This window comes from Procambarus clarkii, chromosome 27 (genome assembly GCF_040958095.1).
Source record: "Procambarus clarkii isolate CNS0578487 chromosome 27, FALCON_Pclarkii_2.0, whole genome shotgun sequence".
Classification (NCBI taxonomy): Eukaryota; Metazoa; Arthropoda; class Malacostraca; order Decapoda; family Cambaridae; genus Procambarus; species Procambarus clarkii.
The window spans coordinates 20941556-20956261 of NC_091176.1; the positions used below are offsets into that span (position 1 = coordinate 20941556).

The 14706-nt window shown below is 41.4% G+C and overlaps 1 protein-coding gene across 1 annotated transcript; it reads left to right on the forward strand.

The window, feature by feature from the left end:
- Positions 1–7754: 7754 nt before the first annotated feature.
- LOC123762822 (L-selectin) lies at positions 7755–9228 on the forward strand. Its single transcript, XM_045749582.2, has 5 exons — positions 7755–7912; positions 8027–8432; positions 8512–8683; positions 8815–8920; positions 9010–9228. The coding sequence occupies exons 2-5, from the start codon at positions 8028–8030 to the stop codon at positions 9149–9151; spliced, it is 825 nt and encodes a 274-aa protein (XP_045605538.1). The 5' UTR covers positions 7755–7912; position 8027; the 3' UTR covers positions 9152–9228.
- The last annotated feature ends 5478 nt before the right edge of the window (positions 9229–14706 follow it).

Here is a 14706-nt window from a genome sequence, read left to right on the forward strand (position 1 = left end):
GTGATTGTGCCGTGCACGAGACTTCTTCAGAGCACGTGTGTGAAGGTTCATGTTGTGAGCCAAAAGATGCCTTGTGGACCAAAAGATGCCTTGTGGACCTTGTTCAGCTGTTACACGGTCTATCTCTGTCTCTATTTTTTCTCGATCTCCTCTTCCTTCACCCTCCCTTCCTTTAAACATCACAACAGTAACTAAGTGGTGCCAGACACACACCTGCTCCCTAAGAAATTTTTTCAGTGTTTTATTTAACTGAACAGTTGACTGTGGGCTGACTTTACACAGACTGCAGGCAACTATTTTTCCAGCAGAGTTTTTTATGTTTGTCTATATTTCATCGACCGTTGAATTATTTTTTAACTTTGAATGGTTTCACGTTTTGGCAACAATGGAATAATGACACTTTTCTTTCTGGTTCTTTTGAGCTTCTTTCTCTCTTCAATACGACTCCTGGGATCCGTGCGTGACGACAGAGTGAGGATTAGCCGAGTGATTCCTTTTCTATTTTTCCTATTCTGTCTGCAATGTTTTTCCTCGCTTTTCCAATCTCACTGTTTCGGTGGCTAAACGTCAAACGTGAGTTTTATTTTATTTTTCACTTTTCGCAATTCTTGTCCTCTTTTCATCTTTTGCACGTATCACTGATATGTGTGAGTTTTTGTTTACTTATACGTATGTGTGGGTGTGCATATATATATATATATATATATATATATATATATATATATATATATATATATATATATATATATATATATATATATATATATATATTCTAGAAGGATACCTATATTCTAGGATACCACCTTGTGTACAAGTATTGGGACTTGTATAGTCCCCATAGCCTCGGAGAAGATAATAAAGAGTACTTAGAGAAGACCTTGTGGATCCTCACTGAACACTTTGATATTGTCTTCTCCTACCACCCCTATTCTTCTAGTATGTGTGTGTGTGTGTGTATATATATATATATATATATATATATATATATATATATATATATATATATATATATATATATATATATATATATATATATATATACATATATATATATATATATATATACATATATATATATATATATATATATATATATATATATATATATATATATATATATATATATATATATTACTCACTTTATTTAAAAATTTCATTATACAAAAAGGGTTACAACATTGGTTACATTTGTTACATGCCGTGTACAAGGCTACTCGTCACAGGTTGTAGAGTTCCTCCAGCTCCTCAGATGGCGGACAGGAACCATAGATGCAGTGAGCATTTCCTCTCTGGATTGCCACACTAAAGCGCTGAAAGAGGAATCTGGTGGCTCAGGGGTCTCTACTTGTTTATATTAGCTTGGACTCCAACTCCTTCAAAAAACTAGCAGCACTTTTACCCCAGGCACCAAGTGTCTCTGAGGCAATGGGGACGAAATTGAAGTGGTGATCAAAATCTCTGTATTTACGCGACTTGGCCGCTTCCCAGTGATTGGCAGCACCTCCTGCCTGTGCAACCATGAAGTCAACATAGGTGATGGCTAAAGTTGAAACGCAAGTGTAGTCCCACACCAACTGTCCACCATTCTTCCAGGGGTTCACCGTGATCCCGTCTGGGCCACCGACAGGCTCATCAGAGTTGCGAGACATTAGGTAACTGGGCTCTCTCTCTGCTGGGCAACCGGCTGTGGTAAGGCTTCTCTTAATAATGTCATTAACCTCGCCGTGTCTTGCATGACATCCTCCTGTCCTTTGGCAGAGAAGGCCATGCCGTCCGTACCTGTCGGCCTCTGCCTCGCCGCAAATACACCTGTATTCGGTGTGGATTGGGGCAGCGAGGCGGAGAGCCACGGCAATTCGGAGGGCCTGCGGTATGAGACGGATGCCGGTTGCTGACAATGGGGTTGCTAATAGGAAGTCCCCTGTATGGGGAGCTGCTACAGCTCTAAGTCTGGCAGTGTCATGTGGTGATGTTGCAGCTTCAAGCAACGTCGCAGCTTCTTGTTCGGCAATGGGGCGATCCCAGCTGGAGTGCTTATGTGCTTCAGAGAGCGGTGGTTGGGGTGCTGGTACTGCGAGAGAGATCCATTTGGTTGTGGCGTCTGTAAAGCTGGGAACATGTATCCCTCCCTATTGAACTAGAAATTCAGGGAGAATTTCCTTCACCAGGTTGTTAGACGCCACTGAAGAGGACAGGAACGCTGGTACAGCAATTTGTGTTGCTGTGCGAACGCCGAGGGCCCCCCGAGTCTGACAAGAAGGGAGGCCTGTTTCCACTGTGAGTCGCTGAGAGAAAGGCTGAGGGCTTTTCTTAGCATCGATTTCAGCAGATTGTCGTACTCTTTTAATTTAATCTATATAAATAAAAATTGAAATGTTCGTTTGTGTATAACCGCTAAACTCCCAAAGTTCTCCACCGGTTGCTTTGAAGTTATCACACAACGTTCCATTCGCATACGAACAGGTTTTAATATATACGTACTATATAGCTGTCACGTCTGTGACGGTAAAAAAAAAAACTTCTTTCTCTGAAAACTGTGTTTTTCATGTGTTTTTAATGTGAAGGAAATCTTCGAAACCCCTACCGATTGTTATGAAATTTTGACACAACATTACATTTGAATAGACACGTCTTTTTATATATCTACTATATACATGCCTCACCTGTGAGAAGAAAAAACATGTTTTTTTTTAAACAGTGCAATCTGTTAGACGTAAGAGCAATCACGCTGTAATCTCCAAAACTTCTTCACCGATTGCTTTGAAATTTTGACACAACGTTGCATTCGAATAGGCGCGTCTTTTTATATACCTACTATACCGATGCCACCCCTCTGACAGGTATAAACATGCGTTTTTGAAAAACAGCGCCATCTGTTGCACGTAATTGCAACAAGCACGTTATACTAAATATGTCAAGAATTTCATTTCAATGTTTTCGATTGCATTGATAAATTTTATTTTCATATATTTCGATTTATTTTATTTTTTATTGAATTATTTTGTGTGACATTGTGTTAGAATTGAGCTGTGTTCTTTACCATACCGTTCATTTCTTAAGTATAAGTACAGATGGCACACCTGTGACAGGTAATACTATGCTTGTCTTGAAAAACGGCGCCATCTGTTGCATGTAAAATCAACACTCATGCTATACTAAATATGTTACAATTCCATTTCAATGTTTCTGATTGCATTGATAAATAGAATTTTCATAGATTTTGATTTATTTTCATTTTGAATTAATTATTTTGTGTGAATTGCGTTGAAAATTAGCTGTATTGTTTACCATTTATACATTTCGTGAGTATAGTTCATTTTTTATTTTTTTTCATATTTTCATTACAATTTTTAACTGTTTTTTTTATATTTCAGTGATGGGAACATCAGATCACTTGGTGTTCCCAATTATCTGATTGGAACATCAGACCATTTGGGAAGGCCTTGGTCGAGGGAGTGGGGAATGGTGGGGATGACGAGGGGACGGAAGTGAGAGACGGTGGGGAGGACGAGGGAACAAGGGAGGGGGTACTAGTGGGGAAGGACGAGGGGACGGGGGAGTTTGGAATGGTGGGGACGAGGGGATGGGGCAATTTAGAATGGTGGGGAGGACAAAGGGACAGGGGAGTGGGGCATGGTGGGAAGGAAAAGAAGATGGTGGAGTGGGGAATGGTGGGGAGGACGAGGAGACGGTGGAGCGGGGAATGGTTGGGAGACCGAGGAGACGGGTGAGAGGGGGAATTGTGGGGAGGACTGGGGCCATAGAAGGTTGCTGTAGCTCAGCAACGCACATGCGTTGCTGAGCCACAGCAATGTGTGGCCAGGTACTGCTAGTATTATATATATCTGTATCTATAAGAGAGAATGTCTGTCTTTTTGCATTAGGTTGTAGACAAGACGTTTAGGGCTAGCCTCACCCAGCCATAACTTTGTAAGTTGAATGATCTTGGGTACGGGATAGTTATGGGCTTGTCTGGGTCGATCCAATTGGTCCTATTGAGCGTGGTCCGGCATAAACCCCCAAGCAATCAGTGAAAGATGGCTGGCTGAATCCCTAGATTTATTGGTATATAATTATATAGTATCTGCATTAGTGCAGCTACCCTAGACTATATGAAGAGGAGTACAGTGTGTCAGAAAAGCTAACTAGCATCACCTAGTTAGCTTTTTTGACACTGTACTCCACTTCATATAGTCTAGGATAGCTGCACTAATGCGTTAATAAAAAAAAAAGTAAAATGTGTCTGTTGATGTTGGAGGCCATACCTTTTTCACTGCATGTAATGCAGCTTTAGCCCGTTTGGTTCCCTAATGAATGAAATTAATTAATAGTTGACTAAAATCGGGACTAGTACCGCTAATAAGCACATCAGTTACTAATGACACATATCTCAACAGAAGTTTATAATATAAGTAGAGCAAGTACTGGCTTCGCATTCCCTGTGATGTCCTCCAAATTCTTGTCCATATGCCCAGTTTTATTCTCATTCATTTACGTAGTAATTGGTGTGAGTTTAAAAATACTTTAATATATATAAATAAATTTTTATTCAGGAAAACTACATACATAGTTGATTTACAAACATAATGTTGGATTTATATATTGAGCTAGTACATACAATACCTAAAGCCACTTATACGCATAGCGTTTCGGGCAAGTGAATTAAGGTGAGCCGTCATTCACATCCATTTAACCTTCTACCTTTGTGAATGCGAGGAACGGAGTATTGTTCCCTGTAGCCTTTATATTATTTAAAATTATCAGGCCATGGCCATTTTGAAAGTCAATTTTCTTTTAAAAGTTAACTCGTATAACATTTGATAGTGTTTGTTAATACTGTATATAATCATATTTATATTGAGAAATATTTATCCCCACGAACGAGAACATTTCAAAACAGAACTATATCATCCTTATTTTCTAAAGTATTGGTACTATTTTTAACAGACGTCTGGTGTTAGCTTGATTTACATCTCTCACAGAACCCGGTGTATAAACGGAAATAAGTAGTAAGACTGCCTCGGACATGTAAGATACGAGGCAGTCACCAAGACAACCTGGTTGGGAAGCTTACAATAAGGACGAAATTTGACACTAGTTAATTGCTACTAAATCTGACTTTTGAACTTATCCAAGAGCATCATGAAGCTACTGATGGTAATCTGCCACTTCATTTACATTATATGAAAGCATTTCACAGACATTATATATATATATATATATATATATATATATATATATATATATATATATATATATATATATATATATATATATATTATTAAATATGACCGAAAAAGTAAGATTAATAATTCTAACACGAATTTTCTCAATCTTTCGTACATTACGCTTCACTGTTGGAGGTAAATCAAAAATCACTTCTCCAAAATTCATTTTTATTTCTAGTCTGACGCGACACGGGCGCGTTTCGTAAAACTTATTACATTTTCAAAGACTTCACAAATACACAACTGATTAGAACGTATCTCTGATTTATATACATATATATATATATATATATATATATATATATATATATATATATATATATATATATATATATATATATATATGTATATATATATATATATATATATATATATATATATATATATTATATATATATATATATATATATATATATATATATATATATATATATATATATATATAATGTTTTTGAATATGACCTTTCGGTCATATTCAAAAACATTATATATATATATATATATATATATATATATATATATATATATATATATATATATATATATATATAATGTTTTTGAATATGACCGAAAGGGTAAGATTAATAATTCTAACACGAATCTTCTCAATATTTCTTACGTTTTTCTTCACTGTCGATGGAATTTGAAAAATTAATTCTCCAAAATTCATTCTTTTATTTCTGGTTTGACGCCTGAACGCGTTTCGTAATGCTTATTACATTTTCAAAGACTAGTTTACACATAAAATACATCATAATTATACTCGGTTTGTGTGAGGTGATATGGTACTAAAGTTTTGGGTGAGGTGACAAAGCTATGCCAGAGCACGAATCAATGGGTATAAATTGGGTATGAAAACATAAAGAATAGAAGTAACTGTAGAGGGCCTATTGGCCCAAACTTCCTCTTGCTGCTTCTATGTTGGTTCGCGATCTTGAAGTGGGTAGAATATAGTTGTACATTAATCAGCTGATGATTGCTGGTGTTGACTTTTTGATGTGCAGGGCCTCGCTGATGTCGAGTCTCCTGCTATCGTTGTATTTATCGATGATTTCTGTGTTGCTTGTTAAGATTTCTCTGCTAATGGTCTGGTTGTGTGAAGAGATTATATGTTCCTTGATGGAGCCCTGTTGTTTGTGCATAGTTAATCGCCTGGAAAGAGACGTTGTTGTCGTGCCTATATACTGAGTTCTTTGGGGCTTTCAGTCCCCAAGCGGGCCTGTGAAGGCTAAGACAACCTTGGTTTCCTTCAGGGCGTTCTGTTTGGTGTGTGTGGAAAGTTTATCAGGAGTAGGTTAACTATTACCAGGTGTGCCCTGGTAACGCGCGTTACCAGGGCTCACCCACTAGCGTACACAGTACTAATGCCACTCCACGAGCCGTAGGAAACGCAGGTAGAGTGGTGTCAGTTCATGTAAATTATGAAACATCCAATACAAGAACAACAAACGCAATGAATTTATCTTCAAGAAATATTTAGAGCAAAGTCATTTGACATTACTTAATTCATTCCTAAAGGAGGTTGTGAACTTTCAAGAGTTCTGAGTCAGCACTTGACTAATACATAGCCTTGTTTTTGAGAAATCCAATAATGACTGAACTTTATCTGTGTTTCATAATCAAAAACATGATCTAGATACATGACGAAAAAATTATTACGTTTAAAAATGAATTTCACTATTTTTAAATATTAAGTGCTTTATCTGAAATAGCACCCAAATTAATAACTATAAATCTCCATAACTGAAGTTAATATGTTAATTCATATGGAGATGGCTTTCCCTTAGCTTAAAACAAAAAAAATTGCTGCCAAAATTATGTTGGTGCAACTTTATAAAAAAATCATTGTGAGCTGCTAAATATATATTTCTAGAATATTGAATCTGAATACACTACACGAGCAAACTTTTTAAATTCATCTCGTATGTGCGCAAGTGTCGCGCATATTCCTAAAAGCAGTGGTGGTGGTGGGTCGTGTCTGTTTGTCTTAATGGTCTTTAGCTTGTGTTTAAGTGCCACAAATAAAACATACAAGTTGCCAGTTGCCGCTGGCAGAAGCACCCATTGATGCTGTCTTTTTTATGTGGTATAAACAAATACATAAACAGACACATAAAAATAGTAAGGCATCGGAACGCCACAATCAAACCAAAACCATACAACACCTAAACAAAAAACATAGGAACAAAATTACACAAACACTATACAAAGTAAAATACAACAGGAACATAGTATAAACAAAATCATAAAAAGAAATAAAAAACAACAAAGCACCGGAGCGACACAACAACCTAAAACCATGAACAGAGATATCATTGAAAACCTCGGAACAATATTACACAAACACTATAAATACAACAGGAACACAACACTAACACCCGAGAACGAGGTTTAGTTTAAAGTTTAAACCAAAAGTTTATGTGGTTTTCAAAATTATATCTCGACTTCATCTGAGGTTTTTACCAGGTACGTTTGTCTTGGTCAAGTAAATAAGTAGTTGTTTACCAGTGGTAATTGACACTCGAAGCACTCATTAGAAATCAACAAAATGTAAGCATAGTATTATCGTTCAGCGCGAATATCAGCCAATCAGCGCACGTCTAGTTTTAGGTTGCCTGTACGGGCGGGTTGGGACCCCAGTCAACAGTGTGATCCGCTCTTGAAAACACGTTCACCAGTTCCAGGTATTAAATGTCTTATAGTGTTTGTGTGTATTTGTTTTAAAGTGCGTATTATCAATTTGGATTTTGTTTTCAGAGTTAAATTTTTATACTTATTAAGCATAACTCTTGTTACAGAATGTTTACGGTTGTACTATTATCGGTGATTGGTATCATATCAAGCTATCGAATCCCTACGCAACAAGACATCACTCGTTCCAGATTTCTAGAACAGGAAGCTCTGGATTCGGACTTGATCTTGCCTTCTACAGTTCGATCCTCTCTGCTGCTTCCTAGCGTGCCTCAACCTTCGAACCTTCAGACCCTTCCACCTCAATCCTCTAATCTTCAGCACATTCCTCAACCTTTAGCACAGTTTAGTTCCCCTTTAATCATACAGTTTCAAACGGGTTTCAACGTTCAACCCTTCAGACGGCCTACTAACGTTCCCTCGGGACACACTACCATCCAACCAGTGTCGCAAGTGGACGTCACCAGGCAACTCTTAGGTCAACAAAACCTCTGTGGGCAAGCATCAGTTTTGGTAAGATTTTATTTTCCCTGACGGCTTTGTTAAACCCCTGATTAATTAATAACATCTACATAATTTATTATCTTGACAGATCCATGCTGCCCACAAAAATCTAGGGTTCCACTTCTCCTGGTGTAGGGACCAGCGTACTTTCACTTGGGATCAAGCTAATGTTTACTGCAAAACCCTCGGCACCAACTTCCAACCAGTTTGTATAGAAGACGGAGAAAAAAATGGCTTTATTACGGAAATAATCGCAAGACGTGAGATTCGTATTTAAAATTGAGCCCAGCCACTGTTTAAAACGTCTAAGTGTATAAAGGCATCAGTATATCTGAAATTTGCATAGCTTTAATCAAATCTTATGCTCTGACACCCTTTCTTCATTTTCTAGACCCGGTCCAATTTATCTGGACTGGTGGCAGTAGAAGAGGACTAAACTACTGGCGATGGTTGAACGGCAGTCCTCTCTATTACACAAAGTGGTCTCCAACTGGCGGGTCTGTATATATTTTTCTCTTTAAAACTTTGTTTATGGATTAGGGAAAATCTAAATGTTCCACTTCACTAATTAATAAATGTTAATTAGGCAAGGGCAGCCGCAGCCAGACAACCGAGAGGGCAACGAAGAGTGTCTTGCGGTGTTGAAGAACTTGTATAATGATGGCATCGTCTGGCACGACGTCGCCTGCCACCACGTGAAGCCCGTCATCTGCGAGGCTACACTCTAACTCCTTCCTTCTTCCTAAACGTTTTTTATATTTTAAAAGAATTTAAATTAGTTCTGTAAAAATAAATTTGACTAAACTTTTCTTTTTTCATTGAACCAGAATAATTGGATTTCAGGATGGCCAATGAAACTTCCACTGTCACTTCTGGGGCAGCTTATTCTAAGTCATAATCCCTACCAGATACTCAAAGAAATAAACCCTAGATCCTAAGATACTATAGCACCAGGTCTTGAGTTTTGAAATGACTAGTTGGGTGGGTCAAATCCAATAGTCTCGTTTGCCAATAAGTTTTGATGGGCTGCGTCTTGATTGGCTAAACGAACCGTCGCCTTCCGACGCTGCTAGTATCACAAGAGATGTCCTCCACGCCCAGAATAGCATTTTTCTTCCTTGCTACAAACGGCTCTAATGCTTAAGGGTATCGCCGAGATTCTATCCACCAGCCCCTCTCCCAACCAGGTTGCTAGTTTTACCGATTCCTGCTTCAGCTCAGGTGTTTTGAAATTTTAACCATGGTCTCATTGCCTGTTAAAATTTTAAACCCTTCTGGTCCTCGATATTGTATTGTTAAAGACGCATCTTGTCATGAATAAATGGTCAAATTGCTCTTTAATCCAGCACTCTAACCATTCACGATCTTGAAAGATACGGGGGGGGGGGGGGGTGGACGCTTCTACAGACTAAAATTGCTACTCGAATTTTGTGCTTCGCTGAATTCCCCCGTTTGACTATTCTGTAAATACGTCACTTAGTAAGCAAAAGTGTCGGTGCTATTAACATAAACTCGGGCCTAAATATACATTATTAATTTTTAAATGGTCATTTTCTTTTATTGACGGTATAAAATGGATAAGCTTCTGTTCGGAACATAGCTCATCAAAACAAAAATAAAGCAACACAAAAAAAAAGAATCGGTTAATTATCATATATATCCGGATAAAAACAAAGCGGGTACTTCCTGTAGCGTCGCACCGAGCCCATAATTCCGCAGACGCGTTAATGTGACTACGTGATTCTCGTGGTCGATGCATGAAGTCTGGAGCATCCAGCTTTGTGCCCGCCACCACTGGGGCGGAAGTCACAGGAAAAGGCGGCAAAGAGCTCTTCAGTGCAGACGGCAGAACCACACGGGACTGAAGCACAGGAGCCAGCCGGACACAGGGCGGCAACATAGCGGGCAGAGTCGCAGGGAACACGGAGGGCAGTAGTGCAGGGGCCGACACCACACGGCGGAGTAACAAAGGACGGCTGAGCAGAGGGTAGCCATGCAGCGGTCGGCATCAGAGGGTAGATGCGCGGAAGGCACAGACATGGACGCCAGAGGCACGGGAGCCGCCGGAACAGAATCTTTAAGAACCAGCACAAAGTCCTCTCCCGAAACCTTGGCCGGTGTCACAACCTCCCAACTCGGGGACGCAGAGGCAGCAAGAGACACCGTACCAGGGCCAGGCGACAATCCCATAACAGGACCCACCACCACTGCAATAAGGCCCACAGGCGCCGCAGGCACGCCAACATCGTCGCCCACATCATCCACAGAAGACGAACTTCCTGAGTCGCCGTTCGGAGACGATTGGTCTAGAGGTCTCTGGCAGGGCGTCGAACTTGGCCATAGAAATAGTTCTTTTAGATATTTTGTGTTCAGGTAGCTGATGTGTCTGGTGTGTAGCTCCTAACAAACTACCGGGCGCTCGTTAAGTTCCATTCTCTGATTGGTTATGAAGATATCGTGGCCAGTTATGATGGGCGTTCGTTTACCCACGAACACAGGGGCCTCGTAGCCTGGTGGATAGCGCGCAGGACTCGTGATTCTGTGGCGCGGGTTCGATTCCTGCACGAGGCAGAAACAAACGGGCAAAGTTTCTTTCACCCTGAATGTCCGTTACCTAGCAGTAAATAGGTACCTGGGTGTTAGTCAGCTGTCACGGGCTGCTTCCTGGGGGTGGAGGCCTGGTCGAGGACCGGACCGCGGGGACACTAAAGCCCCGAAATCATCTCAAGATAACCTCAAGATAACCCTTCTTTGTTGAAGGTAGTACTGTCTCTGACCGCTGCTGCTGCTCCCTTACATATATGGCGCTGCATGGGGTCCCCCTTTTGAGCTCTCAGAAGACCTACATCGGCGATGTTTTGGAAACTATGGGATGGTAGTGTCACTCCAGTTGAATCCTACCTTTTCCGGTAGACGGAGGGGGATCTCGAGTGGTACCAGGACCCTCGCCCTGTGTCTCAAGTCTCCTGTTCCGTCCACTTTCACGTTGATGGGCTACACCATGTGTGCCTTCTACACGGGGCAGCCCAGGTCATGTATTCGGTGTGGACTTGAGGGGCACCAGGCGGCAGCCTGCACTGGTGTGGCGGCTGCGCCAGTGAATTTGTTTCGGGAGTAGGATTTTCCCGTTAGTGGCTCCAGACCTGTCGCTTTGTGAAGGTGTGGAGGCTTCCCTGCCGTCGACTGCCCCTGTGGTGTTAACGAGTTCCTAGGCTTGTGTGCCCATGCATACGATTGGTGGTGTGAGGTCCTGCCCCCGCATATGGCTTCCTCGCCTCGGCCATCTCCTTCCCCTCTACAAACTCTCTGGCCTCCGCAGGGTCCCCTCATCTCTGCAGGCTCCTTCTCTGCTAGATCCCGTGTCTGCAGGCTCCCTCATCTGTGCTGGCCCCTTCACTTCTGCCTGCCCTATCTCCTGTTCCTGTTCCACCTGTCGTCGAGGCTGCTGCGCGTCGGGGTCGTGCTTTCCTCGTCGTGTGGCAGCCGGCCGAGGACTTCTCGGGTGCCTCCTACTGGTAGCGACAGTTCTGACGATCAGCGACCTGTATCGAAGTGTTCTCGGACGGCTAGGAATGTGTCGCCACCTCACGAGTGGGCTGCAGAATGTGATGTTGATGACTGAGGGCTCTTCCTCTGTGGAGTGCGAGGTTGGTGTGTTGGGAGCTGGTGTGGTTTCAGCAGGTGACGTAGACCCCTGGTATGTACCCTGTTGTAAAGGTGGGGACGGGTGCGGGAGCTTCGGGTGCCTTGCACGCGTTCATTTGTTCTGGTTCCCCGTGGGGGGTGGTCCCCTCCTGCTGAGGATGCTGGTGAGCACAAGTCCACTACGGGCTCACCATAGCCCGTGCTACTTGGAACTTTTTGTTCCAGGTAGCAAATCTTAAACATGGTGAGCATAGTGGGTTGGTGTTGGTCCTGAAGAAGGCTGCTCGCCCCGGTGGATTCCGTGCCCCCGCTCCCTGCTCCGTCGGCGGTATTGCCGCCGCCTCCAGTCTCCGTCCTCATCTTCGGTGCAGCCTTTTTCGTCTGTGGCGGTTGTGCCACCTCTCCGGCATCCACCTTCGTCTTCGATGTCCTCTGCTAGGAGACGACTGCCTCCGCCCGGGTTTCCACCTGATATAGTCGTTCCGGAGTTCATTAGGCACCTGCGGTGTTGAGGATTTCCGCCCTAACAAACGGGAGTGGTTGACTTGGGATGCTTATGTTAAGACATATCCGCAGGTGGATTACCCTTAGAAATAAGAGGATTATTATTAGTGAATTTGTACCTGTTGCACCCAATTCCTATGTGTTGCCGTGTTTGTGTGTGTCAGTGTGTGTGGTTGTTGGGTTGGTTGCGTGTGTGTAAGAGGTTGGGGTTTTTGTTCCCGGTTCCTGTGTATTCCGGTGTTTCCATTTGTGGGTTTGGGTGTGTGACTGTGGTTTGTTTTTCCGGTTCCGGTTTTTGTTCTGGTGTGTCGGTGTGTAGCTGTGGGGTTTTCTTCTCTACTGCCATGTATTGTCTTGTATTTCTTGTGGTTCATTTTATGTCAAAGTTCTGTTTTTCCGCCTCCCAGTTCCTGTGTGTTCCGGTTCTGTGTTTTTGTGCATTGGTTTTTGTGTAGCTCTTCTGGCTTGTTTTGTTTTTGTGTTAACTTGTTCATTGCTACTTGTTTTTATTTACTTATTGTTTTATTTCCTTTTGTGATTCTGTTCTGTCTTCTATACTGGGTTCTGGGTTCTGGGTTTTGTGTTATGTGTTTGTCATATTCCTGTCTGTTTCGATGTTCTATGTTTCTAAATTGTGTTCTGTCTTTATTTGTACTAAACTGTGTTTATTTTATAAATAAATAAAAAAACTAGTAGTCAGGCCCCCCTTCACCTTGCCTCTCCTTCACCAGTTTCCTCCCCTAAAAACAATATTCACTAAACCATCTTCGTCAGTAAAGAAACATAAGATAAAGCAACATTTAATCATGTAGGACAAAAATGTTGCATGAATCTTGGTGAGCATTGTCTGGTATTTACCGTGATTGGAAGTAGTATACTTTGGCAATTCGTGCAAATGGAAAAGGGGGGGGGGTGGCATGGGGGATTGGTCTCGACCTGCCTATGACCATTACCTGATAGACTAGTTACCCTGTAACGAATTTGGCACCCAACCTCAGAGACTAGCATTTTTTATAGATAGATTATTCGATAGATCATTGATCACATTGTATTATATACCTCTATAACTTTACAATTATTACTATGACGGAATTATCACTTTAATGTTTTCTTGTTGAACAGTTGCTTACCAATGTCGTTCACGACATAGATTTCAGTATTATATTAACCACATTGTCTCCAGTATCGCTGTACATGTACAATCATGGCGTAATCATATGCCTCCCGGGATAATTTGATAACCTTCCTGAGGTTTTGATCGACTTCAGTGTCCCGATTATCCTCGGGGACACGTTCCTCTATAGTGTGTTGGCAAGAGGAATAATTGACATTCTTCCGAATTCTTGTTAAATAGGTATTAAAAATGGCACATACACGTTTTTGCATCTATTATTATTCCCTTCCCGTTATTTAAATATAGTTTACGAATGCACGGGAACTTAGTTTGATGTGGTTTGTGGGGTTGGAGAGCCCACAAATGGTGGGAGGTGTTGAGTCACTCCCGGAACAACTCTTGCCTCAGCTTGGGCGTCTGCGAGAGGCGGTGATAATGAGGTGGTTACCACATACCTCGACACCAGCAGCCGCATCACTGGTCAGTGTTGTTTCTGTGGATGACCTGACGCGTCGAAGGTGGTGATGGTAGGTGTGGTGGTGTTAGTGGTGGTGAAGGAAGTAGTAATGTTTTTGCGAGAGTAGTTGTAATAATGGTCATGGATGTGAAAGACCATAGTATCTTAGTAAGCTCGTTCATAAGCATAATGGCATTAAACTGAAATATTTACGGAAATGATCCAGCCCGTCCTCTTAACAAATACCCAAAATCTATTCCATGCACTTGCCAAACCCCCTGTTTATGAATGAAAACGGTTTACACACGACTTACAACTGATGACGTCCGAACACTTCCGGAACAAGTGCTTCGCTGACAACATTTATTCGAACCACAACTCTGTAAATGCTTCACCCACGTACTACAAATACAAATAATCGCAAACAGAACCTAAACACCTATCCTAGCCTATCCTATGCCTATATATACACAATATGCTAACATATTATAATATTAATTTATACTTGAGAAAATTTCCGTTTGGAATAAACAGCATGTTAAAATTTATGAATGCGTCTGTGG